This window comes from Squalius cephalus (genome assembly GCF_949319135.1).
Source record: "Squalius cephalus genome assembly, chromosome: 4".
Lineage (NCBI taxonomy): Eukaryota > Metazoa > Chordata > Actinopteri > Cypriniformes > Leuciscidae > Squalius > Squalius cephalus.
The window spans coordinates 43,742,645-43,770,487 of NC_137125.1; the positions used below are offsets into that span (position 1 = coordinate 43,742,645).

The 27,843-nt window shown below is 39.3% G+C and overlaps 1 protein-coding gene across 1 annotated transcript in view; it reads left to right on the forward strand.

The window, feature by feature from the left end:
- The window catches only part of plxna4 (plexin A4), a 195,223-nt gene that overhangs the window by 116,533 nt on the left and 50,847 nt on the right, over positions 1-27,843 (forward strand). Inside the window, exons 5-7 of the mRNA XM_079869813.1 lie at positions 7,760-7,860; positions 21,990-22,113; positions 26,465-26,618. Of these exons, the coding sequence (XP_079725939.1) occupies positions 7,760-7,860; positions 21,990-22,113; positions 26,465-26,618 (379 nt within the window). The remainder of the gene's footprint in view (positions 1-7,759; positions 7,861-21,989; positions 22,114-26,464; positions 26,619-27,843) is intronic.

The window sequence follows — 27,843 nt, forward strand, 5'->3', positions numbered from 1 at the left end:
GTTATCAGAGCTTACAGCTAATTATTGTGCTTGGCTTTTTGTCCACATTTGTCATCCTTTCTTCTAGGGCTAAGTGTTTTTATTGTAACTTTAGACAATGTCAGCGTCAGACGTGTGTGTGTGGTCAGAGGGACAGCTGTGTGTGTTAATGACAGAGGCCTCAGCTATAGTTCCTACTGCATTAAACGAATGACAGTGAGGTTCAGAGCTCAATGGAGTTACACAAATTACTGGTCTTGGCACATTAAAGCCTTTTGTTGTCTAAGTACCATCCACATGGAAGTTGTGTTCTTCTCTCTTGCAGTTTACTGTCATTTTACACCGGATTTTCGGATCTGTCTTTTGTGCAAAACCCGTCGGAGGTGAGCACGTACGCCAGGGCTTTGTCCTACCCTAGAACGCTCTGTCCGCAATTTAAGACAATTGTTGCTTCAATGGCTTCGTTTAAATCTGAAGAATTGATAGCCGTTTTCCTGTTTTCAGGGAAATTAAATAGATTTTTTGTCTCTGTGTGTTTTTTATTACAGCTATGTCACAAAGCAGGCGGGAGAACAGTGGCTTCTATACACTCTCATGCTTGCAGCATATTCATAATTCATGTAGGGCAAGTTGAAACTGCAGGTAGTGTAAGTGTTAATAATTTAAGTGTGTCTCACACCAGCCAAACAGCTCAAAGTCAAACTCTTTCATTGCAGATCAGCTCTGGGCATTCATAGGTGGGATAAGGCATCTGCCACCTCATCAGAACAGGTTTAATAAAGACGACCTTTAATTTCAATTACGAGCTGCCATTTAACGGCGGTCCCATATGCAACGTTCTCTGCCAATCCCCCGTTGTGACATCCGGATCTTGAGAACGTTTCGTTGTGTTATTGCAGTGGCCTACTTAGACTGCAGCCCATTGTGTTTGAGTGAAAAGAAGTACTCAGGATGTCTGGATGCTTTTGGCAAACTTTCGGGGAATTTTAGTCATCGAGAACAAAGGCATTTCTCCTGAAATGCTGATTGTGATTAAAGGAGTTTCAAATGGACACACAAATGCCAGGTTGCAAGCACATACATATTGTAGAATAACACATGCAACAAGTATGTGTAGCTATACTGTCTTTTGGAGTTAGGCTGACCAATGGAAGACGAGGAGTGTTCAGAAAACAGTTATTTTAGCAAATAGCACAAAAATCACCAACTTGACCTTTAAACCCAATAAAAGATTAGAATATGTCCCTGTTTAGAGGAAAGAGCAATAAAAGGTGAGAGGGAAAGTCAGTGTTGTTAGTTCAGCATTTGTGTGTGTGTGTGTGTGTGTGTGGCTACTCTGATCTGTTTTCTATAGTGCGTTTAGTGATGTGGTTCTTGGTTTTGGTGCCTGTAGGCCTAATGATGTCGTCTGGACAGAATCAGCTCTGATATGTTTGTGTGACGGCCGGGAGTGGAGTATCAAGGCCTGAATGTAAATCCAGTTAGCACACAGAGTGGCTGGGTTCACAGCGTACATAATTGTATTTTCCGTCTGCGAAGCCCCCAGGGCATGGAAGGGCACAGCCTGTTTAACCATGACTATGACCAGCTACCAGACCTGAGCATCTGCTGCGGTTCTGGGGATGGATGCATGTCAGATTTCCACCAAATATCTCCAGGAATATAGAAAGAAGTGCAGCTTTGTGGGGACCCAACTGATGGGACTGAATAGTGTACTATCAGAACAGAAGGGTTATGGTTAGTCTAGTAATCAGCTTCATTTAAAGGTGCTTTATTTAAAAATAAATCTATAAAATTAGATTTTACTTTATATTATAATTTAATATAAAGAAATGACCACAAGTAGACCATTCTTGACTTTCAGAACAGTATGAACACAAAGCAATCCAACATCGGATCAATTGCTTAATGAACAATACATGACAGTAGGAGATTCTCACAATGATGTAAATATAAATGTGTTAGTGTCTGTCAGTATATGCAACATTGCAATGGATTGAGATGTGTTTTTATTTTTTTATTTTTTTATATATAAATATTTGACACTTGAGGCACGTTAATGAGACATGGTAATTAAGTTGGGAACAGCTCAGTGCTGCTGCTGTGTTTGTTACTATGAGAGAGGAGAACATTGCAACTCATATTACCAGCGTTCATCTTCCACTGACAAGCACTCTATACACGTATGCACTTTTCATGACCCCCTCTGATGCCCAAATCACAATGAAATTTCTCGTCAGCCAGGCTGTGTGTGTGTGCGTGCGTTACCAGTGAGATTCATTTAAGATGGACATTGATGGATTCATTTCATAAATCAGTTATGATGAGATGTTGTCATCTGTCTTCTGCTTCACTGGTGGTTAAACATCCAAAAATGGGCAAATACAGAAAGAGAGGGATACGTGTGCCTTGTGTCTTTACATGTGTGGTTGTGTTAGTGTGTCGGAGGGAAGATTTCATTTAAATATGAGTGTGTAGTTGTGTTGGTGTTTGCTGCAGTTTTTGTGTTTGACATGCTTGAAACTATTTTATTCCTTTTTATTTTATTTTATTCTCTCGCGCAATAATATAGCTTCTCTGTGATTGGCTGAAGCTCAGCAGATAATTGGCTGGGTCGAGCTTAGTGTGTTGTATGTCAGATATTGTTCTGTCACATGACAACAAATGTCACTTCTTCCCTGAAGCCTGTTGATTCTGTGACTCATCGGTTCTTGAAAACACAACGTTATGCCGCTGATAAGGGCGAATGTCTCGCACACACTCGCACATGTTTGTTTTTGATCATAATGGAGAATTCCATTGTTTTGTATTATGAGATGACATTTTCCATTCCTAACTATAATCCTAACACTCACAGAAAACTTTCTTCAATTGTATATTTTCGTTAAGACGTTTATTAAAAATTTCACCACAACTAAATATACATTGTCTTGTATATATGCTGTTTCTCATATCTGGTGTCCAACGTAGCTGTTTTAGGTGAGTTCAAACGTTCGGTTTGATTGTTTAAACATACCTTAAACATAAATGCTAAGTAGATAGTCATCTCTCTTCATGCAAGAAATGGTGAGTCAGAGGAAGTTTGTTAATGCCAGCAGAGGAACGTTGAGCTACAGATGAGCCCAGTGGATTAGACTCCATAATAAACCACAGCTCTGCTCCTCGATGACTGAGGAACTCTGCCAGTCAGTCAGGTCTGTGGGATTTACAGATGGTTTTCATATAGGGAGAAAGAAATGGAAGAGGACTTTGTTTGATTAGATTAGTTGGGTAATTAAAGTAGGCTTGATGACCAGGTATTACAAAACAGGTGATGAGGACTCTGCTTTTAATTTGACATGCAGCGTTTCAATCTATAGACAAGCAGAAAACACTTAGGTGGAGTGTCACAACTATTGTGGAAGCTCTTATATAGTTTTATTTACATGTCTACACACACAGACTCACTTTTAAAAGCATTTAGAGCAAGCCGACGTATGATGCCTTAAAATGCTGCCTCCGTACGCAGCTAGTTTTTGGCTGCATTAATCTGTTGGGCAGTGTCATTTGTCAGTTTGCCTCATTATCTGCTGGTCTCTATCCTCTTACAGAGCTCTCAGATAAATGACTAATAATCTAACGGATTTACGACATAATGAGATTCCTGAGTCGGCGCCACTCCTTTTCCAGCTCGAGAGGGCAGCGGGAAGTCCTCTTTCTGGACACATTTGTCTTCTTCCTCCTCCTGTTGTCTCCGTCTCTGTCTATCGCCGTGGGGAGTGTGTTAAAGTGCGCTCTGTTGTGGGCCACTGAGACAAAATGCAGAATTCACAGTCATGTATTACTGTAGCTACGGCAGAGATCGCATATCCACTCTACACCAGCGGAGTGCGCTATTCATAGACTCACTCACTGCATCTAACAGGAAGTGCGTGGCATATTAAAGTAGGAAGAATTACAGATTTTTTTCTGATTTTGATTTTTTGATTAGATTTTGAATTGATTTGATTCCGATTCATTTGGATATATTTATTATAGATATATAGTGTATTTTGTCTACATATTCTTGCAAATACAGTACATTTTAAAGGGAACTTTACAAAATATTACAAAAACATGTTTAAAAAATTAGCAACAGGGCCCAAACTACAGTATGTAGTTGAATTGCTATTTTTTTAACACATGATTTTGAGTCTTTTTGCATGATTCATTAATAGCTTTTGCACTTTTAATGATAGTGCAACACCTTCTCACACGCATCGAAAAATGTACCCTGTTTGTTAAAAAGTGATGGTGAGGGGTCCTGACCAAGCGTAAACTTGTGACTAGTTGGGAGTGAGAACCTGTTGGATTATGTAGTTGAGACAGAACAAAAAAAAAAATGATTGAAATAAGAGGGCGATCAAAAATGTTGATGAAATGCAGATATTGTCTATGCTAAAATACTTTAACCAGTTGAAGTTGGGTGTTCGAAAACCCGTTTGAAAGCATGCAATTCTGTTGACGATGCTAGTGGCACAAAAATGACACGCTTCACCTTTAAGTTTAGGGATTTGAGCAATATCTAGAGATGTGAATATAATAGAGACTTGGGGGTGAGGTTTTGATTTAGGCCAATAATGATCCAGAATAACCTAAGCAACACCCTACAAACCACAAAGAACATTTTAGCAACAGAATTGCAATGTCTTGTCAAACACACAAGCATTGTGGTGGCAGGTTTTGCACAGGCAGACACTATTCTTCAGAATGTAAAAATCTCATATTATCAAGTATTATTATTAAAAGAGAGGTGTGCGGACAGATGGCTCTGCTTCTGCCCTAAAAATAGCCTGCTGTTCACAACATGTGATGATGGGGTTTATGCCTAGCTGACTGAAGTATGTATGAACACACACACACATCCATACTCACACATGAGATTATAAATTTCATCTGTGGGTTGCTCTCTTATTAATTTCAGAGATTTATATCAGTCATGTGTGCCTGTTGCATACAGATCTGATGCTTTGTGAAAGCTCCTTCCTTCACAATCTGTGATTTCACACACACATACAGAGAGCGTGAGACAGACATTTCCACAGCGCAACAAGCTCTTTCATAAATAGGAAGGAAACCTGTCGTATCAGAGGGGAGAATTTCACGGTCGGCTCCTAAACCCTTATCATTTTCTAAAGGTAATGAGAGTCAATCTCCCTCTCTGCTCACTAAGGCCTAACCTGCAAGTCTCTCAGGCCCCCTATGCTAAGGCAGGCGCTCTATCACAATGCCTGATAATTTACCTCTTCATAGCTGTGAAATGGAGGAAGAAATTCAGGTGTGCAGCCGGGGAGTGACGGGGGGCTTTGTGGCGGCACCAAGACCAGCTGACAGGCATCGTGTGTGCGTGACAAGAGAGAAATGACTTTTCTCATGGATTTAGAACCACAGACACAGCAGTGAGATCGAGCCATCTGGAGCACTCTTCCAAAGGATGCCCTCTTTCAGTCGCAACCTCCTGGTCTCTCTTTTTCACCCCCTGCTTTCTTCTCTTATGCTCTTTATCTTTCTCTAATAGCTGTAAATGTAAGGATACCTTTAAAGCCATTCAGAGGACTGCATTTTCTTTCTTTCTTTCTCTCATTCTTTTGGAAAAGTCTCTAAAATTTACTGTAAATCCCAGTCCGAATATTTTTGCAAAAGCCTCTGGGATGGAGAAATCAGAGGGCAACATTAGATACAGTTCTAATCGGCTTTTAGACGGCATAGAGATTTCACATCATCTTGTTTTTTTAATGAAATGAGTCTAAAAAGGCCTGTTTAAAGCTAACACACCATTTATTAATGTTTAATCTCTTTTTGTAACAGAACATAACGTGATGTAATTACTAGGATGATTTTTAATAAATATTTTTCAGGATGAAAACGTTTACATTTAACTCATGCTTTTGTCTGCCAATTAAAGGAATAGTTCACCCTCAAATGAAAATTCTTTCATCAATTATTTACCCTAATGTTGTTCCAAACCTGTAAGACTCTCGTTCATATTCAAAACACAAATGAAGATGTTTTTAATGAAACCAAAAAGACCTTTGTTTCTCCATTGAAAGTCCATTCCACCAAAAATTGAGTGGCACTGTAAATGTATTCAATATGAATCGAGTAGATTAATCCAAGTCTTCTGAAGAGACACGATGGCTTTATATAATGATCAGATTTAATATTTTGGCTTTTATTCACATACTTTGAACTAAAGTCTTATTTGGAACAATATGAGGTTGAGTAATTTTTTATTTTTTTTATTTAGGTGAACTACCCCTTTAATTCACAGGGGAGTTTTGTTGTTTAACAAACCCTTTCAAGATTGCCCATTTTGACTGTGTGCCCAATAGGATAAAAAAAAAAGATTTTCCAAGCTCCCAGTCTCTGTGGCGGGGTGTAATTTTATTCATGTAATTTATTTCCATTGTGCCAAATACCCAAATTCCCATGAGTGGCCACGGCACTTTGCAGTGGTCAAAAGAGATTTTCAAAATCATTTGTTCTCCTTGAACACTCTGAGATGTCAGTTGGAACATTCAATTACATCAGGTGCTTTCTGTAAAAAAAGCAGTAGATAATTCGGTCTGGAAATTTCTCCTGGGTAGTTTCTAAAAAACATTGACAAAATCGCCCCGTGAAGGTTGAAATGACCACACATCACCTCTCAAAATGGTTACCACCCAAATAGGCATTATGACGGTCTTAATTTAGTATTTCTGTATCATAAATCATTTCACATAAATGTTGCTGAGATATCTGTAAGAATGTTCCAGAAAGAGAGATAGTTTGACGCAGCTACACTGATGGATAAGCGCTGACACCAGAACAAGAGCGACACACTTAAATATGAGCCATGATTCACTGCGACTGGTCATTCGGCTCTTATAAATGTTATAGTCAAATCTTCTCAATCTGAAAACGCAGTCTCACTCTCAAGCCTGATTGAAATGGGGGCAAAAGGCCCATTTCTTTAAAAAATAAAAACACCACTGTGGTGAGGCCAGTAATGTCATCTGTCATTCACCCAGCCTGACCGCTCTGGACCTATCAGCTGTCATCTAAGCTGTGATTGACAGTAGTCATCCACCAGTGACAAGTTATCAATCAAAGCAAAAGAAAGCTGAGGGCTCCGGGCCGTAGCCATGGAGACAGAGATGGCAGAGGGTCCTCGCCTTCACTGCTCTTATGTACTATGTGTATTTCAGTGCAGATCTCTCCCTCGGTTCGACTCAGTTCGACTCAGTTCGGTATGTTTCCCATCAGTGCCACAGCGCCTCTCCAGTTCTCAAGTGTTAATTGGCTGTAAATGGTTAGATGCTTTAGCTGGAGTTGACATCCCAGGATGAGCTCTCTTGGCACATCCTTATCCTGCTGTGTGACAAAACGCCATGTTTATCGAATGGTTGCATGTGTCTTCTAATTATTTTGGGGGTTTTCTTTTCAGTCTTTCTGCTTACAGTTTGTATTAAAGTTTAAGCTGTTATCAGTTTTATGATAAAAAAATATATATATATAAATATTTTTTTAAAGCTCAGCAGAATATATTTTCCTAATGAACATGAAGTAAAACCCTGGGAAAAGTTATTCAATTCATACATTTCAGTGAGTGACCAGAAGGTGATCGTTTTCAATGAGATTTGACATTATGAACCTTTGCAGATGAGACAGTTGAGTTGAGTCCACCTTTAATGTTGTAGTCAGTGTGAACAACTTAAGAGAGACATGAATGAATCAAAGTCTCACTCCACACCTAACCTAACCTCTCTTTGTCTGTCTCCAGCTGACCCATGTCCCAGTGGAGGCCTGCGAGCAGTATTCGTCCTGCAACGAGTGTCTGGGTTCTGGAGATCCTCACTGCGGCTGGTGTGTCCTCCATAGCATGTGAGTACAACCCTCCTGCCAAACACTCTGTCCTGCACACCTACAGTAAATGCAGACGAACTCCCTGGGGATTATAGAAAGGGAGAATGTGTACTAGATGTTGGTTAAAGTAATTAAATAGGACAAGATTTAAGGTTTTGATACTTACTTATACTTTTTTGATAATTATTTATATACTTTAAATAAACATGTTACATATGTTCTCATTTAGAGTTATTCAAGTAAGTTACATTCAAGTAATTGTGTGGCATTAGAGTTTGGAAACAGCTTTCTTTACCACCAATCACACATTTCCCACTAATGGATCTCAGACATGTGCACACACATGGATACACGTAATCACACATACTCATAGATAGCCCAACTTTCCATCCACTGTGAACAACGTGAGGGTGATGGATGCTTCAGGCTCTCAAGGGATGACCACATTTCCCACTCCACTCCACTGTAAATTGAAAATTGGATTCTTGTCCTCTTTTGAGGACCCCAGAGGAGTGTGTTTGCGCGGGTAGTCTGTGTGTGGCATGGTTATCTCAGTCTTTCACTCAGCTCTATATTCAACGATGTCCAGGTCTTAAAACATCACATCGCCCGTGCCACTAAGGAGCGACAGGGCCAGAGAAGGTCTGGCGGACATTTGCAGTGTTTCAGACCAAGAGCAACGTTACCCTCTTAAGTGCAGAGAGTGAAGGGAAGTAAAGAGCTATGTAGAGATTCTGGGCCCATCGCTCTCTATCTCTCTCAGGGCTTTTGAGTGCACTAGACTCGACAGGGGCCATGGGCATGGCGTTTGCCACATGGCTGCCCAAGGTCGCGCATGCTTAAAATCTCACACTCATCTGTCTCTCACCTTCTCGCTCTCATTCTCTCTTGCTTCCTCTTGCTTTTGTAAAAGTGAGAGCTGCTTTAGTGCAGGACAGTGAGAACGGTGGTCAAATGGCCTGTGCATATATCCTTTCCCCCTGAGATGTTTGATAGTTTCAGTATTGAGCTTTGCTGCTGAACACCAGCTCTCAAGCACTTTCTGATCCATGCCGATGTTCATAGAATGAACACAGGTGAATTGAGCCACTTTGTAATTTTTGTTGTGAACATGTTAGCGCTTTATTTATTTATTTATTTATTTATTTATTTATTTATTAATCATTTTTAGTAATTTAGCAATTTGTTTAAATAATTTTAATTAATCACTTCAATTGTTTTTATATAAATAATTGTAATGTATTTATCCATTTAGCATTTTCTTGCTGTTTGCATTTTTAGCAATTTGTTCATTTTATTTAAATCACATAATTATTATTTTTTATTAGCCATTTATTTATATAGCCATTAAGTAATTTTAGCCGTTTAGCTATTTGTTTAGCTATTTATTTAGCAATTCATTTATTTTTAAATGCATAATTTGTGTTTTATATGCATTTATATAAGATTGGTAAACAACAGGTGCAATGAATGTAGGTATGTAGTGTCGAAGGAAATGGAGTATATTGTAATTTATCATTGCTGAATTGTTTTTTTCTTTAAAGACATCATTTAGCAATTGTATGTCCATTGCAGTGTCCAAAGAACACTTTAGCAATGGCTTAAGAAGAGTTTCAGATCACGTCATGTATTCATACCGTAGCTACAGGCTGATCAACCGGCTATGATTGTCCATGAAGGAAAGAGGTCATTTGTGACTGAAAACTGTGCAGTGAGAGAGAGCTGGCTCTTTCTCTCCTTCACTCTGTCATTTCTCTCTGTCCTCTGGCAGCAGAAACAGTGTCAAGTGTACACGGGACACAATGCTAATAAAAACAGCAGCAGTTTGTTGTTTAGCCTCAGGTGATAGAAGGGCCAGCTCTCGCAGGAGGTCTTTACGTTGGTTGGCAACACAACATGTATTGCTGCATCTGCAGAGGCAAGCCCTCGGTTCCATTCAGGGCTGTGTCACTACTTATTTTGGACTTCTTTGTCTTTCACTGCATTTTTCACGTTATGCATCACTATCCCATTCGCCTCTTCTGTGTTTTTCGTTACTTTCTTAGCACTCTGTCCTCTCTCTCTTTCTCCTTTTTTCTCATGGCCTTATGCCCAGAGAAAGTGAACAGCACCGCTCTCTGATAGAGTCAGGCAATCCGACCTGGCCTCCCCGGGTCCCTGGCTGATTGATTGCCCTGGAGTTTTCCTTTCCCATCCTCTCCTCCCCTGCATACTTAACCAGGGTCCCTGTAACATGAGTCCTGCCCAGTGAAGGCTCTCTCATGCCAGGCTTGACTCTTGTCAGCACTCCCTGTATTTGTCTCCTGTAATCTACCTGTTTTTCATTGGTAAAGATGGTTAAAGCAGCATATCTTAACACTGATATGCCACAAAGAGATTCTCTGTCATAGTGACTGTATTGTGGTCTTTTTAATGAGATGAAGGTCTTTTTAAACTGATCAATAGAAAAGTGCAGAGATCAGATGGACTGCACTGTCACCCTGTTCATTTTAGTTTGAGAGCATGCACATACATTACAGATGGACGGCAATCCAGGTCTGTCTGCCTATCTGTCTATCTATCTCTGTCTGAAATTACTCAAACTTAAACTAAAATAAAAAAAAAAAGCTAAAAAAAAAAAATGCTAAAGTAACACTGGTTCTTCCTCTTGATAAATTAAGAACTTTTGTGAGTTGTTTGATGTTTAAAGTTCATGCACGGAACTGGAAAATAAGTGAAAAATGTCCCTAATTGCCATTAATGTTTTTCAAGATGTTAGAAAGGACATAAAAGCAGTTGTCACCTTAATGATATTTCTACCCGATCTGAGCTTTATTATTTACTTTTGTCTTCGTAACTAAAAGTACAAGGCATATCAGGGAAGGCACAGCAAAAATTACTTTTTAAATGTTTTCATTAAGAATTATAATTAATATTAATAATTGGCTAATTTTGCTCATCTTAGTAGACTGTAACTGTCTCTGCTAACTCATACAATTACTCTTCCACTATGGAGAAAATCCCAGTTACCATAGTTACCCATGGATTTCAAGAAAGCAAAATGTAGAGTAATATCTGGCTATTTATGGGAAGAAAAACATTCTTAAAAGTTTTTGTGTGGCTTTGCCACGTCAAATGAAGCAAAAGAAGAAGAAAAACTACAATCTAACATAAATAGTCGTCAAGCACCAAATTCAAGTAAGTTTGCTTAGAAACAGGAGATTGGAGGTATCATACATGTCTGTAGCAAAACCACTGGGGCATCAGTTTAACACTAGGGTTAGAGGTTTGTTCAAATCCCACAAGGAAGTCGTTAGCTCTCTTTCCTGTCTATGAATCTCTCATGATTGTTCTAGCACATCAAATTGTATAAAATAGTCTAATGGCACAAAGCAGCGGAGGGCTGTTTTGTGTTAAGTGAGGTCAATATGTTGGCCAGCAGAGCATAAATATAGTAATCTAGACTGCTGGAGTGCTGAACTCTGTGATGAGACGGATCACTCCTGTCCTCCAGAGAGATGCAAAAGTCAACAGAGTTCCACACAATCACCAGAGAGAGAAGGAAAACAACACTCTGAAGGCATGGATGGATGGCTGGGCTTATTTGTTCGACCCACACTACTATTGATCATGGAGAAAATGGAGCAGAGGGGTTAAGGGTCAGGGGGGTCCATTTGATAGGGTGTGTGTGTGTAAACCTCTTGGGGAGATTGTGTGACACTAAATTAACAATGCATTAACTCAATTTCAGGATTCTTGGCTCTGACCTTCAGTTTGTAGACTGAATCACCATGCAACCCCTCAGACCTTTGAGTTTATTTTTTCTACAGACCTTTTACTGGTCTTAGTGAACAGTGTAAACTATTTCTTGAAAGTTTAAACACAAGGGTTCAAATGAATTGACTCACAAGCCTTTGCTGAAGCCTCATTGCATCTTTCATTTAAATGTGAGAGGTGTAAGCCTGCAAACCTGAAGCAACAACAACAACAACACCTTTAAAATATATTTTACAGCTTTGAGACCTGTCTGATTTAATAGCATGAGAGAACAGAAAGATATCTTTGAGTTGCTGCTTAGTTTAAGAGCCTCTCTGCAAGTTGTTGTTCCCAATCAACCTTCAGATAACCTCCTCTCTCGCTGTCAACACAGGAGCAAAGCCGCCTGCTCCAGACTCCTGTTTACCCAAAAGATCTCCAGAAAAGTCTGTTAGTCTTGGAAAACAGGACCAGAGAGGCAAAAATCAATAACTCTGGGAGAAGGGGAGGGTGCTCCTGAAGTTTAAATGTTCAGATGTGTAATTTATGAAGCGGCTTGTTTACTTGTTAAGCTTTCATTTTTATCCATCTGATCCCTCTCTGCCCCTTTGACTTGAAAAGGATGATTTGTTCATGTTTAAGAAGTGGGGGTTTTTTTTATGTGAGAAAAGACAATTAAAATGTGTGGAGACCCAAACTAAATTTGTGCATTTTTACACTATTTATTGATTTTGTGTAACTATAAATAAATTAGTGAAAAAAGTAAAAAATAAACATTCAGTTTATTTAAAAAGAAAAAGTGCTGTTATAATCAGCATAGTATTTTGTGAATAAAGGACATTTACATTCTGTCTATCTAAAGCCTATAGTATTCATTTAATTGTATAATCCCAGATTGAGTGGAAAATGTGTTCACCACAATTTAACAACATTACATCCATCCTCGACGATCACACTAGTTCCCGAGGGCTGCAATGAATAACTCCCCTGACTGCTTTACAAATGTCGTGGAAACATTGCCAGAATGTTTCACAGACAATCATTTTGCACAGGGTGTAAATGAGCAGCGATTGTGATGGTTTGGAATGGTGTGGAGACGGATAGGCTGTAAATCATAATTAAGACAGAGAAAATAAGGCTGTCATATTTCTGTCTCTCTTTCCGAAGAAGGCTGACAGGCAGAGATTGCAGCTGATTGACAAAGATGCAAATTTACACTCCATTATAATATCTTTATGTATCTTTATTAGGACGGGTATGAGATGGATATTATTCTGGGGCAAATGAAAAATATCAATATGTCTATCCAACAGTATCTTTGACAGCCTGTTACTGTGGCTTTATGAAAGACGAGATAATTGTTTAAAACTGTAATGATCATGTGTCCTTCCGAGACGAACTTTACAGATGGCATCCACAGGTGTGTTTTATTTTTTATTTATTGTATATTTTTTATTTTTTTATTTTTTTAGGTTTTTTATTTTAGCTGAAGCTTAGGGTTCTATCAATTTTGGCATGTAATTGGTCAGTGTTGATTCTCCCTGACATCTGAACTCGTATGCATATAGCCAGGGACCGTTGTGAAATGCTTTACCTTCTCGTCCAGAACTTGTGTTTGTGTGGCTGCACTGGGAGAGGTTTTAAAGCAGTTCTTTTTGATCCTTGATAGTTCTCTGTGTGTGTGTGTGTGTGTGTGTGTGTGTGTGTGTGTGTGTGTGTGTGTGTGTGTGTGTGTGTGTGTGTGTGTGTGTGTGTGTGTGTGTGTGTGTGTGTGTGTTTAATGCTAAGGCTTTGTTTATGCCACTAGAAGAGCCAGCAGGACCTTCCCCAGCTTTCTGTTCTAATGTGAGATGAGAGAAGCAGCTATCATTGTCTTTCCAAGGACAGTGTTATTGTCTGTGCAGAAGTCTCTGTCACAGGAAAGGATGGCGTGGTGAAATTCATTAACTCTGGCGTGATGCTGAAACTCTTTAGGAATGATGTCTTGCTGAAAGATGTCATAGTTTATCTTTGAGCTTATTTTTTATCGTCGTTTCAACTCTTGTATTTTGTTGTAAATTTGTACAATTCTCTGTATAATTATGTTAGACGAGTATGGCACTAACAGCGGCAAGATCATGGGTTTAATTCCCAGCAAAATTGACATGCATGAGCTAATAAATATTTACGCATCCAAGGAAGAAAAGCTTCTGCTAAATGCATAAATGTAAATACCTTCAGAGGGTAGCTGAAAAACTGACTAATTTATTATTAGTATTATTATGAGACATATATATGATAAATATGAGACTATTATGAAATTTGTGGGTCAAAAATGACATCACAATTGTAATAGAAATTCCATACCCACATTCCACATTACCTCAGAATGTTGAAAATTTGCAGACATGTTCATGACCCTAAATGAGAAGTTTCACAATTTCAAGAAAAATATTCTAGGACAGTAGAGCTCAATCCTGTTCCTGGAGATCTGCCTACCTACAGAGTTCATCCAGTCCTTATCCTGCACACCTGTCTGCAATTATCAAGTGCTCCTGAAGATCTTAATTAGCTGGTTCAGTTGTGTTTGATCAGGGATGGAGCTGAACTTTGCAGGAAGGTAGATCTCCAGGAACAGGATTGGGCACCCCTGTTCTACTGTAGGTTAACCAGTATTTCTGTCTTAAAATGTTTTGTGGGTCTAATTGACCTGAAACACAAGAGATTACTTTTTTCTCATACTAACAGCACTTTTGCATGTGGTATTTCTAAAGTGATGTAGACAGCACATCCAATGGTACTATCAACAGGTGCAATGTAACCTTAGTGCATTCCACCTTGGCGTGTATTGAAAGAATTGAAAGCGTCAAGTCAGTCCTGTGTTGTTTTGGACCCAAAACACGCACAGCCCCCTCTGTGCCCAGTGAAGAATGGTGTCTCCCCAGGGGAGCAGGACCGGCTCTATCGCCCCTGGCGTTGACTTTCTGAAGAGCCTGGGAGGAGTTTGCGGCTGGCTGAGGGAAAGGAACATGCTCCAAAAGTGACGGAAGCATCAGGACAGAACTACAGACACCCTCACTGCTGTCATGAGATCTCTCGGAAAGCAGGCAGTCCTACACGACTCAACCTATCCCTCACTGTCACCTTCCTGTCACCAGAGAAAGAGCAGGAGACAGAGAGAGAGAGAATGCAAAGGGGAGAGGGTGTAGAAGACAGCAAGAGGGGTGGCCTGTCCTGGTGTGACAGAGCGTGAACTTGACATGGAGACAGACACACCTGAGAGAGAAAGTGAGAGAGTGCACAGGCAGTGATTGAAAAGACAGGGAATAGGAAAGTTAAATCAAAAATGAAAATTCTGTCATTGTATCAAACGTCGTCATAAAAAAACTGCATTACTGACCTTCCATGAAAACAAAAAGTGGATTTGAAATGTAAAAAAACAACTTTATTTTAAGGTGTCCTTGTTAAAGTGTAATTATACATTTATTTACTGAGTAATAGTAATTAACAACATATACTTACTAGGGTTAGGATTAGGGTTTGATTTAGGGTTAGTTGCATGTAATATGCATAATTTACTGTCATTAATACAGTAAGTTCATGTGATGTGTAATAAAGACACTAAAATAAAGTATTACCTTTTTATATCCATTTATTTAAATCAAACATTCTAACCAAATCATTAAAATAAGTTGAGCACATTTTAGTATGTTAAACTGCTACTCATTGGAAAAACTTTTTTTTGGATTATTTTAAATAACATCTAAGCTTCTGAAAATGTGTTAAGTTAGTAGCATTGCTACTTTTAGCTAGTTACTTCCAAAAACTGGCCGATCATGCTGGGTCTCAGTACACATCAAATTACAAATGTTCCAAATAATTTGAGGTCTACAATAACCTCTCTGAGCTCCTTTAAAAAGTTACTGTCATAGTGTGATATAGCAACTAAAAAACTGCTTTAAAATGTGCTTCTAAATTTCTTTTCTTTTCATGAATGTCCATGTGTTTGAATGGTCTATAATGGTGTGGGAATAAATACGGTGATTTATGGAAAGAACATTGTGTTCACTGCGGCAGGTGTACAGTTTGGAACCAGCACAGTATAGGATACAAAAAGACAGACAGTCCTGTGTTTGTCGTAGCCTAATTTTACACAGGTTTCATATGTCATGCGTGTTTCACGGTTACACAGACTCTTTTTCAAATAGTTCCAGAAATGTGCCAGTTCACAAACTCTTTTTGAAACTGCCATTCACCTTGCATTGGCACAGAAGCAACATTTTTTCATAAATGTTCGACCAGATGAGATTGTTCTCTCTAATTAGAGTGGCACATTGATTTTTCCTCTGGGCACATGGGGACCTGTTGGGTCATTCTCTCAGGTGGCTGAAAAACTGCTTGTTTGCCCTTTGTGATAGAGGACAGATGCTCTATCTATAGCACACACACTCTCAAGTTACTCTCCTTTCTTAGGTGGAGTCTTATTGAGTGTGACCTCTTTAAAATGCTTTGTATAACTTTGAAGACAAAGAGTCTAATTGTCCTCACATCCACTCTGCCTTTGTCTTTTCGGCCATTCTTTGAGGTCTTCCGTGTTCTCGCATGCGTATTTCTTTCTGCTGAAAACTCAGTTGACCCCTGTAGCTAAAAGGAAAAATATCTGTCTGCTCGATCTAAACGTTTAAAGATAAAAAAAAAAGAGTTGTAAACGTTCCTCTGAGCTATATCATGACAGCCGGGTGTTAATATGTGCAATGTTTGATCAGATCTGTAGGGGATGTGGTGTTGGAGGAGACAGATAATCTGTTTAATATTAGCAGGGTAAGATGGGTCCCCTGGCCCAGGAGGAACAGGGACAGCAGGGAGATGAGATGAAGGAGGCGGTCTGAGGTGTTTTTGACAGCTCCTGAAATTGCATGCGAGTTTTGAGGCGAGCGCTGCTGCGTCACGGATAACTTGATGCTTTTATGGCATTGAGTTGAATTGTGGGTATTTGTGTGGGTGTGTGTGACTTTGATAGGTAATGTGTCTCTCCAGCTGCACCGTAGTCTGGAGTCGGATGGGTTCTTGTCAAATGAAAGTGTTTTGAAATGAAACTCAGATTCTGAGGTCATGCTAGTTTTAGGCAGATTTGGTGTTGTGGTCAGTAGGATTAGGCAAAGTATCTACTTCAATCCTTCCCTATACTTCCAAACACAGAATAGTCCACCCAAAAATTTACATTTTCAGTTATCATTTATTTACAACATTTTCAGTTCCCATTGACTTCGGTTATATTTTTTGACCACACATTGGAAGACCACACATATCAGAAATAATGACATGTATAATATTATAATTTGTATAACCATCAATCATATCAAATCAAATCATATAAATCTTACAACATTGGCTCTTACATCTGTTTTGAGTCTTTTGTTTTAAACTGAGTTATTGCATAATGTGAATTATGTAATCATTTTTGCACTGCATGAATCTTTTGGTTTGCACCCATCAAGTTCCACATAAAAAAAAAAATCATGAGGTAAAGTACCTTTAATTTGTCAAATATATTATCATTATAACATTTTAATATACAGTAAAAAATAAATAAAGAAATAAATGTATTGCGATACATACCACCTATCCCGGTATGATATTGAATTATATTATTTTTTAGAAATGGTGCAAAGTGACTGCTGCAGCCTGGATGTTTTTGTGCAAGCGTGTGTTTGTGTGTCTCAGTATGCCTCGTGTGTTTGGGTCGTTCCCGGGGTGCTCCACACTAATTTTCCACTCAGCTGAGGTTTGTGGCCCAGTGGGGGGCAGTGGCCCCAAGGTCTCTGCTGGGAATAATCGGGTCAGAGCCACTGGGCTGCGTAATGACTCTGCACGAGTCTCTTCCTCTGTCTTCTCCCCTCCTTCCTTCTCTCTGCTTCATGCCTCCCTCTTTCCTTCCATCCCTCTTCTTTGCTCTCTCCATAACGATGGTGACCGACTTGCTCTTCTCTCACAGGGGGCTCTGAGGGTCTGGCTCACAGCGCTGACTCTAAATTTAAACCTGCCATTTGTCAGTGTGGCTGCTCCTTCTTTTGTCAATGCTCTCCCTTGCTCCCTTTCTTTCTGGGTATCACACTGCATTTTAAAAGTATCTCATTTTCTACTGTACTTTATATGTGCAACTTGGATGGGGTTTCAATTTCTCATTTCTCATTCCTCATCCGTTTGGTTGCTCTTAACCATTGGGAAACCATCCCAATGGGAGGCTTGATAACCGTTATGATGAATGTGTATTTAAGATCATATTCAAATATGCATTGACTCCTCCATAAATAATGTTAATATGTTACTGTACCATGGAATGTAGAGCATGTCCTGGCTAGAGTTCAAACATCTGTCTTCTTTCAACTGAACTCAGTTGCAATAAAGTACTGTGAATTTTATTTTATGCATAATGAAAATTCAATGAGACATTTGGAGTAGAATCGGCTGAGGAACGGTAGGCATTTCACTGTAAAAGTTTTATTTTTAAACAGTCTAGTAATCTACAGGTAGCGTTTAAAAACCACACTCTCAATTCTAAGGTTATTGTAAAAGGTTCATGATTATGATGTTTATGCTGTTATTTATACAGATTTTTCCTAAGATATCTACAGTAATTTTTGGGGAAAATTCAAGGGTAGCATTCCCAGAATGCACTGCAACATTCAGTAATAAACAAAATTTGAGGTGTTGGATGCGATGAGAGAAATGCAATTATAACTCATATATTTTATCATGTCTATTATATTTTAGATTCAATATTTTGAGCTTTTATCACATGCTGTGAAATTATAATTATAATTTTATTTATAATTTATAATTTGATATTCATAAATTTGATATTGAAAATATATACATTCACAATTTGAAATGTAAGGTCAAATCGAGCACATTGCATCATGGGATGCAGTGTTCCATACAGTGTTCTCTAAATAGTGGAGAATTTTCTTCTGCATTATCCCATTCATTGCATTTGCTGTACTCTATTTAATGTAAAATCAATATGTTAGTTTGCTTTTCTTTCTTATGGAACATACTTGTATACTCTCCAGTATTTGCCCTATTAGAGTTCTATTTGCTTCACACAGCTGGCCAGACCTTTGGAGTAGACACACTTTAACTCCAAAGTCAGTCACATGAGAAATGTACTTCCTCATGTTTATTACAAATTAGTCTTGGCAAAACAAGGTTTTCCAGTGTGGGCCTAAACTCATTCTTACTGTAAATGAACAGTTTTAGTTGCAGAGCAAGTAAAACTCTGTTGAATAAAACTCCTTGAGGGATTTATTATTTTAGCAGAGCTTATTAATTTAGCTGCTTCTGGCTGACTCTGTTAGCTGCTTTCTTCTAAAGACATCTGTAGTAGTCTGTCTCTCTCTCTCTGTCTGTGGGTTTGATGTGAGGGATGACGTTGCAAGCTCGCTACAAGTCTTTCCCCTCGATCAAAACGCAAAGCTAGCAATTTAATGCACTAAATGACATGTTTTTATTCATTTATTGATGTGTTTATTTCCTCTTCTGCTGGCATGAGTGATGTAATGGTATTTAGGGCAGTGTGTCAGAGAGCAGAGTGAACGGAGGGTCACGAGGGGAACAGGAAGAGATAGGGCAGGCGAGATGCCAGGAGGCCGTCTTTAGTGGTTTGCATGCCCACTTCTGCGCTCCCGTCTGTCTGATCGCTTTGATGCGATTTCATTTCCTGTTCATTATTCATCAAAGTACCGCATTTCTCCATGTTTGGGCAGCATTTACATAATGAGGGAAACAAATTACTCCTTAGTCTTCTAATCGAGCAGTTTACTTTACTAATGATAAGGTATTAAAACAAACCCGCCGTGTGTTGACAGATGTGCGCAGGATCACTTATCAAGGAGATCACCAATTTATTAGATGCAATAAAACATAACATATTGTATTATATAGGCCTAATATACTTTTATATTATAAGGTAAATTATATAATACACTATATTAATAATATATTATGAATTGTGTGTATATATATATATATATATATATATATATATATATATATATATATATATATATATATGTATATATATATATATATATAACACATTGATCACTATAAAGGAAATGGGAAATTGAAAGTAAGTAGGGTCAATGTTTAGCCAGTGATTTTTTTCATTTATTAAAGAAATGAAATGCACAAACACACTGCTATCCATACCACTCTCACTTGTCTCCAGGCCTGTATCACATAAGCTCATAAATGAAGGCTCATAAATGTTTTTACAGTGCTTTCAGGCCATAGCAGGCATCTAGTTTATAACCCTTTTAAATAAGAAATATTCCCGTTTTTACAAGCAGTGCTGACTTGTTTCAGCCACAACATGTCAAAGTCCCTGTAATCTCGAAATTATGTACAGGCAACCCTCATACGCCCCCTATTGGTGAGAAAGATTATCCCTGCGTTTAAACAGGCTTCACTGCCTACGTACTTTCCTGAAGTCCTGAAGGTTGCGGACCAAGAGAGGCTTGAGAGACTTGTTAGGTGTCACTGTACGTGATGTTTTATCAAAAGCCTTTGACCGGTGCGTATAACTGCAGGATGCACAGCCTCCCCAAATCATCCAAAGACGCACATGAGCAGTTTGTCTCTCCCACAGTACTCTGAGAATGCTACACACCACCCGTAGATCCACCTAGCGTAAGTGTGTGTGTGTTTGAACACGTTGTACACAGCATGCTTATTAAATCAGCGGCAGAAAGGGATTCAGGCTGTGTGATTGGAGCTACAAAGGAGGCCATTCTGATTAAATGCATCTTAGACCTGCTTAGCACAGAGGCACAGAGAAAGAGGATGATTGTTGCCATTTAAATCTCTTTCGTTTCCTCTTTCTTTCACCAGCAGATTATTCCAATTCTGTTCTCCGAGTTCTCCATGTTAGGCTTCTTAACTTTTCAATTCATCCACTGTCCTACCTCTCTCTCCTCCCTCCTTTTCTGCAGTGGAAAACCCTGTCACAACTGTCATCCGTTATAAACTTCTTTCCCTCTTATAAGGACTTTGTGCTGATTCGTAGTTAATTGCTTCACAGATTTGAATAAAGCCAATCTGGATTAGTCAGGGGAATGACAGGCTAAAAACCCAGACAGAGCAGGCTGTTTTACACACTCTTGTACAATACAAGCAGGTAAAACTTTGAAATGTTCAAATGTAAAACTCAATAGCATGTTTTTTTCATTATGTGGTTATACCTTATGTATGATTACAAGTAGTGTATTATCACAGCCAGAGAATGTGTTAACTAACATGAACTAAAAATGAGCAATGCATTGTTACAGTATTTATTAATCTTTGTTAATGGTAGTTAATAAAAATACAGTTGTTCATTTTTTGTTCTTGTTAGTTCACAGTTCACCATGCATTAAATATGTTAACCTTTGATTTTAAAAATGTATTAGTAAATGTTGAAATTAACTAAGATTTTACAAATGCTGTAAAAGTATTGTTCATTCTAGTTCATGTTAGCTAAAGCAGTTAATGTTAACTAATGAAACCTTCTTGTAAGGTGTTACCCATTTAAAGAATGGAAAATGAAATAAAACTTTTGAATTAGGTATTTTTTTTATTCAGTTTATTGCCTGATAATTCAGACATTTGTTTACTTTTATACAGTACATAATTGTTAGTAGTGTTGTCATGTTAAATCCTAGAAAAATTCAAATGTATGGCTCAGTAGTGCGTTTTTATATGTGGTTAATAAATCATTTTTAAGTGGTGAATTGTCATTCTTTAACACATGTACGTAACCCTGCAAGTCAAGCAGTCTCAACTAAAAATCGCAAGTGTAAAACAGTCTTAAACGTGCTTAACCTTGGGCCTGTAATCTGATGTGTCTGGATTAGATGTCACAGTGTTAGGGTGGTCTCCTCATCGGCTCTGTGACCCAGTTTTGTGAACAGATCAGAGTGGATGGTGTTTGGATCTAAAGGGTGGGGAGGGGTCTCTGAGCTCTGATCCTCCCCACCTGCAGAACCCGGGAGCGATGAATACGCTTCATTAAGGGTAGAACACAAAGCTGGCTTGTCCCTCGGCCCTTTGGGCCTGCTCTGCTTCCACAAATAGAGTCGCTGTTGTTTTAGGACTGTCGAGAGAGCAGAAACAGGATAGAGTCACCACAACCACTGGTCTTTTTCTATCTCTCTCCCACCTCCCTCTCTCCTGAAATATGAAACAGAAATATAATGCATGGATTTGGACTAGTAATCAAGCTTGTGTTCCATTTCCTTCATGCTGTGCTGGTCACAGATGGGAGATGGCTGGATGCATTTGTGCAGCTGTTTTTATTTCCCCCCATTCTATCAAATGCTTTGTCTTCCTTTCACTTGCTGTCTTTCTCCCCTCCTCAGGTGCTCACATATTTCTTTTCATCTTTTTTTTTCTAGGTGCACCAGGAAGGAAAAGTGTGAGCGGTCATCCGAGCCTCGCCGTTTCGCCTCTGATATAAAGCAGTGTGTGAGACTCAGCGTTCATCCCAACAACATCTCCGTGTCCCAATACAGTGTCATGGTGAGCGCTAATGATCAATTCTCACCTTTGTTCCTTCTGTGTAATCCCACCATGAAATATCCTTAAGGTATACTGAGGAAATACTAAACCTCATTTAAGTGTTTCTGAGGATAAAGCCAAACGCTGGACATATTGACATTAGCCTTCACTAATTCAGTTATGGAGCCCATTGCTTTTCCGGCTCCATCATTAATGTGATCTTGCAAGTTCTGCCTTTATGGATCTGCTTGTTGCACTGATGGGTTTATGAAGACACGTCATACAGTTTGACCGTATCACACGTGTCATGTTATTTCAGAGACATTTAGGTCTAGGCTCTTAGGACACATGACACAAAGCTTATTAGTTGTGTGTTTATGGGTGGTGTACCTGTACCTTATGAGATCTAGCATTGACCGGTTATATGCATATAATTTTCTGATTAAAATACATATTCTGGTTAAACTGTTATTCTGAAAATATGTTTATATGCTCCACAGCAAGAAAAAAATTGTGTGGGGGAGCGGGTGTTATTGGTCTTTTTTATTTAAAGGGATTTAAGGGAATACAGAAATAGAAATAATGTGATGTAGTTAAGTAATCAATTTAAACTATTGAGATAGTTTATGCATACCTTCACTCTTATTTGTATGTCTAACATATAAAAACATAAAACATTTATTGCCACTTCAATTCAATGAATTACATGAATAACAATTTGGCCATTTCTAATTAAATTTTAGGCAGTAATTTAATAAACTATGTCCTTAACACTAACATGCAAGAACTTGATTAATTGCTAAATGTAGGACATGAGACTCTTCTTTTATTGTTTGCCAGAACTGAGTTTCTTCCTCACTCCATAAATGTTTCTTTGAAGCTCAGCTTTTTACAACTATGCCAAATATCACCCAGAATTACCTATGTTTGGACATGCGCAGATCTGAATGTATCTTCAGTTAAGGTTTTGTAAATAAGGTACATAACACAAAGTTCAGATAAATACATTTAAAATTGGCTTAATTTGGTAATGCAATTAGGTTGATGTGTTTACATGACCCGAATGTGAGCAAATTCGGATTAATATCAGAATATTGCTGTACATGTAAACAGTTAAGGTGTTACCTTGTGTCGTTCCTCATGTCAGTCACTACCGTACGTGCCCCTATCCTTAGTCAGGACAGTTAATTTTTTTATTGGTGTTTATTTGCTTGAACCTAGCTAATTGCTGACTCTACCACTCGTTCAGTGTGTGTGTGTGTGTGTGTGTGTGTGTGTGTAAAATCCATCAAAGCAGGCCATGGTTTCAGACCTTATCCTCATGTAATCCAGCACCTCCTCTGAGCCTTTATATCAGATTAACGTCTCCACTAGAGAAGCCTGCCTTTCAGCTGATTCAGGATCTGTATTCTGGGCCCAAATTCAAAACCTCAACTGCTAGGCTGTATAAGAGCTAATAAACTGCCCAGCGTGCACGTTAGGTACATGTCTGCTACAATATGATGCTTAATCAGTACCTGGGATATGTTTAGATAAACTAAATCATTTACACAGTGGTGTTTTTCCATATATAAGCCCTGTATTTCTTTCAATTAGAGCATTCATGTTGACTGTATCTAGGCAACTGGTCAAAAGCAGATGTCAGGATATTCAGTAGTAGCTGTTCAGTCGATGAAGAGTTGATGTGATCATATCGCCAGATTCCCATTTCACAAGAAGTCCTTGTATAAACTGTCCAGGTGTGTTCTGGGAGTGCTAAGGCTTTAATCTTCAAATAATGAGCCCAATCCTCTCAATTTTCACAATCTTAGACCAGCTGAATTAGTCCAAGTGGTTTTAGTGTGTGTGTGTGTGTGTGTGTGTGTGTGTGTGTGTGTGTGTGTATGTCTGTGTGTGTCTGTGTGTGTGTCTGTGTCTGTGTGTATTCAAAGTATGTAGTGCGTATATGTTAGGAGGAAAAAAATTCCCCAAAGGTGGCAATATCCTTGTTCTTGTCCATTTTTGGTCCAAACAGCTTATGAATCATACTAAGTGATGTTTTTTGGCAAGGTAAATATATATATATATATATAGAGAGAGAGAGAGAGAGAGAGAGAGACATTTTTTTAACAGTTACTACAGTATTTTTTTACATATATATGAATACATTTATGTGTGTGTGTGTTATGAAAAGACTGGTTAGGAATTTACACAGACAGCGTCAAATTGACCTTTTCCTTCAAACTGGAATTACTGAGAGGAAAACAACACATCTACAATGCAATAAATTGCAAACTGTACACAGAAATACACTACAGGCATTCATGCTGTTTCTTGACCTTTTTCATTATTGAATATTTGTTTGAGGAGATAAGCACAAAGCTTCTTTGTTCAGTCTGCAGGGAGAATTTAGGGATTGAAATAAGTTTCTCATCAAAAAGAAAACATTTTTCTTTTTCGATTACTTCATGTTATTTCACATTGTATCCATAAGCTTTTCCTGGACCTTCACTCGGTAGTAAAGCAGCAGTAGTAAAGGAATTTATTTATTTATTTGAACTGCTCTTGTTCATATTACTGAGTGCATTTATCAAAGAAGTTTCTTTTAGATAATACAAAGGCTTCGATAAGCAGAGCATAGCACAGCTTTAACATTATCCTGAAGGAGGATTACACTTCTAAACTAGTTGTTTAAAGAAAACATCAGTCATGGGTGGATGTGCTATAGGTGCTCTCGGAATTAATTTAAATGTAGATTGATTTTATCCATGGGATTTTAAAGTACAACACGGGGTACAATAGGTAGCTCTCGGGGTCTCTGGGGGTACATCTACAGCTCTGTTTCCCTCCACTAGCAAATCCTGAAGCATAATTAGAAACCCGCATCAGCATCTGAAGTTCGTGAGAGTCTGCCGTCTTGATGCATTCTTCTGTTGAGGTAGGAGGTAATCAAAGACAACGTATTCCTCGTTTGGACCCTCTGCTGCAAGAGGTCTTTTTTTTGTTTATTTGTAGGGTCCCTCGCCGAGAGGGATGATTTTCATATTTATCATGGCCAGCGAGAGTTTGTTCGCCGCTGCTTGAAATGTAATTGAGGAAATTCTCTCTGCATCTCTCTCTAAAAGGAAAAATAAATTAAATCCCAGAGTGGCATCGCCATCCACCGGTGCATCCTGAACTTTAATGGGAAAGCGGAAAACAGCGAGAGAGGGGGAGAGATGGGAAAAGTGTCTGCAACATGTCCCTGCCTTTTCATTAAACAGCAATCTAAAAACAGCCCCGGTCAGCCGTTCGGTTGAGTAAAGGGTGTTTCAGGCCATATCACCAATGTAATGCTGGGTGCAGGGCCACTCTATGCAAGGCTGCGGCTTCCTATTAGTGTGGATATTCCGATTTTATCCACTTCACCTCCCATGATGCCCTCACAGAGCATTACTACACGCTTTCCCAAACTGACCCCCAACAGAATCAAACTGACAGAGAGAGCGGCAGCATATTGGCTGTCTTTCTAACTATATACAACTTCATTATTTTCTCTCCCTGCAATCTCTTTATTTGGTGCATTCTTTGACATTATACCATACGTTTTGTATCCGGATGGTATCTGGATATTCTTTCACTCCTTGCGCATTTATCAAATTGTAGAAACAATGATGTAATGGCAGGTGTAAAGGGGGCATTTATTTGTCTCATGACAGTTGCTCCTTCTCGTTTCCCATCGTTCACTCGTTTTTCACTTCATCTGACTCTGGTGTCGGGCAACATGTGCTTCAGAGCAGGGCTTGAAATTCATTCGAAGGCCGGGAGCCAGAGGGCATTGTGGGTAACAGAGATGGAGAGGACAGAGACAGAGCATAAAGAAAAAAAGAGAATGAAAACTCTCACCCTTAGCCCTCTCTCTTTCTCACTCTCTCCTTCTCTCTTTCAATTTCCCACCCACTTGAGTTCAGTGAAACACATTAGAGTCAGTACAGACTGACTGATGGCTGACTGAAGTCTCTTGATGTCTCTGGACATTTTCCTCAAGGAAATTTAAGAGATATGTGGCCGCTGGTTCAATGGCCTGATTTCGCTGTGGCCACGTGTCAGCTGGGATATTTATGGAATGGCTACGTGTGTTTTCTGGGATGTCTTGATGTCTGCGGCTGGATTGAGATTTCCCATGTGTGGTGTCTGCAGACTTCCTTCTCTCTCAAGAGCCTTTCAAATCACAGACGTGAGAAAATATCCACGTTACAGCAGTTTTAGGAGCAGCGGCAGCAAAAATGAGTTTATTATCTGCACAAAGATGGTGTGTCAGTTTGCGATACATACCAAAGTTTGTCTCGTCCATTATTGCCTTTTATTTTCTCCCCTGTATAACTTCAGCTTGTCTTTTCTTTTTCCTTGACAGCTCGTGCTGGAGGCACATAATGTGCCAGAACTTTCTGCGGGGGTCAACTGCACCTTTGAGGACCTGGCGGAGATGGACGGTCTGGTCGAAGGGAACCGCATTACCTGCAGCTCTCCTGCGGAGAAGGAAGTTCCTCGCATTGTCGTAGACCAAGGTGTGAATATATGCCGTCGCTAACCAGTCAAATTTAAGAGGAAATTGGGCAAAAGGCCTGAATGTTGACGTTTGTTGTGGCAGTGTTAATAGACTGAGACTAAAAGTGAGACTGTGACATTTTTTATAATTGGAGACGCTGGATGGAGAAATCTGCTCCAGACTCCAGAGATGCTGGATTTATATCAGAGAGAAGGAGGAAAGACTGTCTAAGAAAGAGAGAGAGAGTGATAGGCATAAACACCTGAGGAGAGATGGAAGTTTACATGCTCATTATCTTGCCTGCAGCTGTTGACTTTTGCCGCAGGACGCGTTTTGTAATTGAGTGAATAAAGGTCGTCAAGTGGGAGGCAGTTTTGGCATTCTGTCTCCTGCTCTCTCGTCTGTCTCTCTCCATTTCAGTCTTTCATTTTGAGGCTCCATTGGCATAGAGGTTTGAGAGATTTTTCAAGTAAAGTGATTGGATTGGATCTCCTGAACTGATGACACTCTTCACTCCATCTGCTCGGCTGAAATGGATTTGACAGCATTCACTCCAGCAGATAAGAGAGAGAAAAGATTTTTCAAGAGAGAACATTTTGCCATCCTCTTCCGCACTCTCGTAGATGCCGTTCTTTCGCCTCTCTTTTCTCTAAGATGTGCTTGGTTACCCCGACATAATTGAAACGAGCGCACATCTGGGCAGCTGTCTGGAGGCTGGTAATTTTTCATAATATGAAAACGTCTCAGCGTTAGGATAATGAAGACGCGCGCTTCTGCAGAAACAAGGGAATACTCCTCCGCGTGTGTTTCCAGGGCAAAAACAGGTAGAAAAAAAAGGGGGGGGGGGTGTGAGTAAAACACAACATAATACAAGGCTGAATGGAAGCAACAGTGTTCTTACAGAGCATCTCGGATAGAAACACCCGCAAATTATCCTAGTAAGTGGCAAAGCGGCCTGGATGTGAGGTTGAAAGAGCCGTGCGCAGGGGTGTGAGATGTGTGAATAATGATGCATGCCAGTCAGGCCACCATGAAATTACAGGTCGGCCCAATCTGCAAGGGCCCAGAGCTCTGAAATGCCGCAGTGCAAAAACATACTCTCTCACCACTGCATAAGTACACTATTACACACCTGAGGGTGCACACTTATACACATTCACACACTACTGGATACATGTACCATCACTGTCATGCACAAACAGTATTTAACCCCTAATACTGGGATGCGTCATAACATAAGTTGT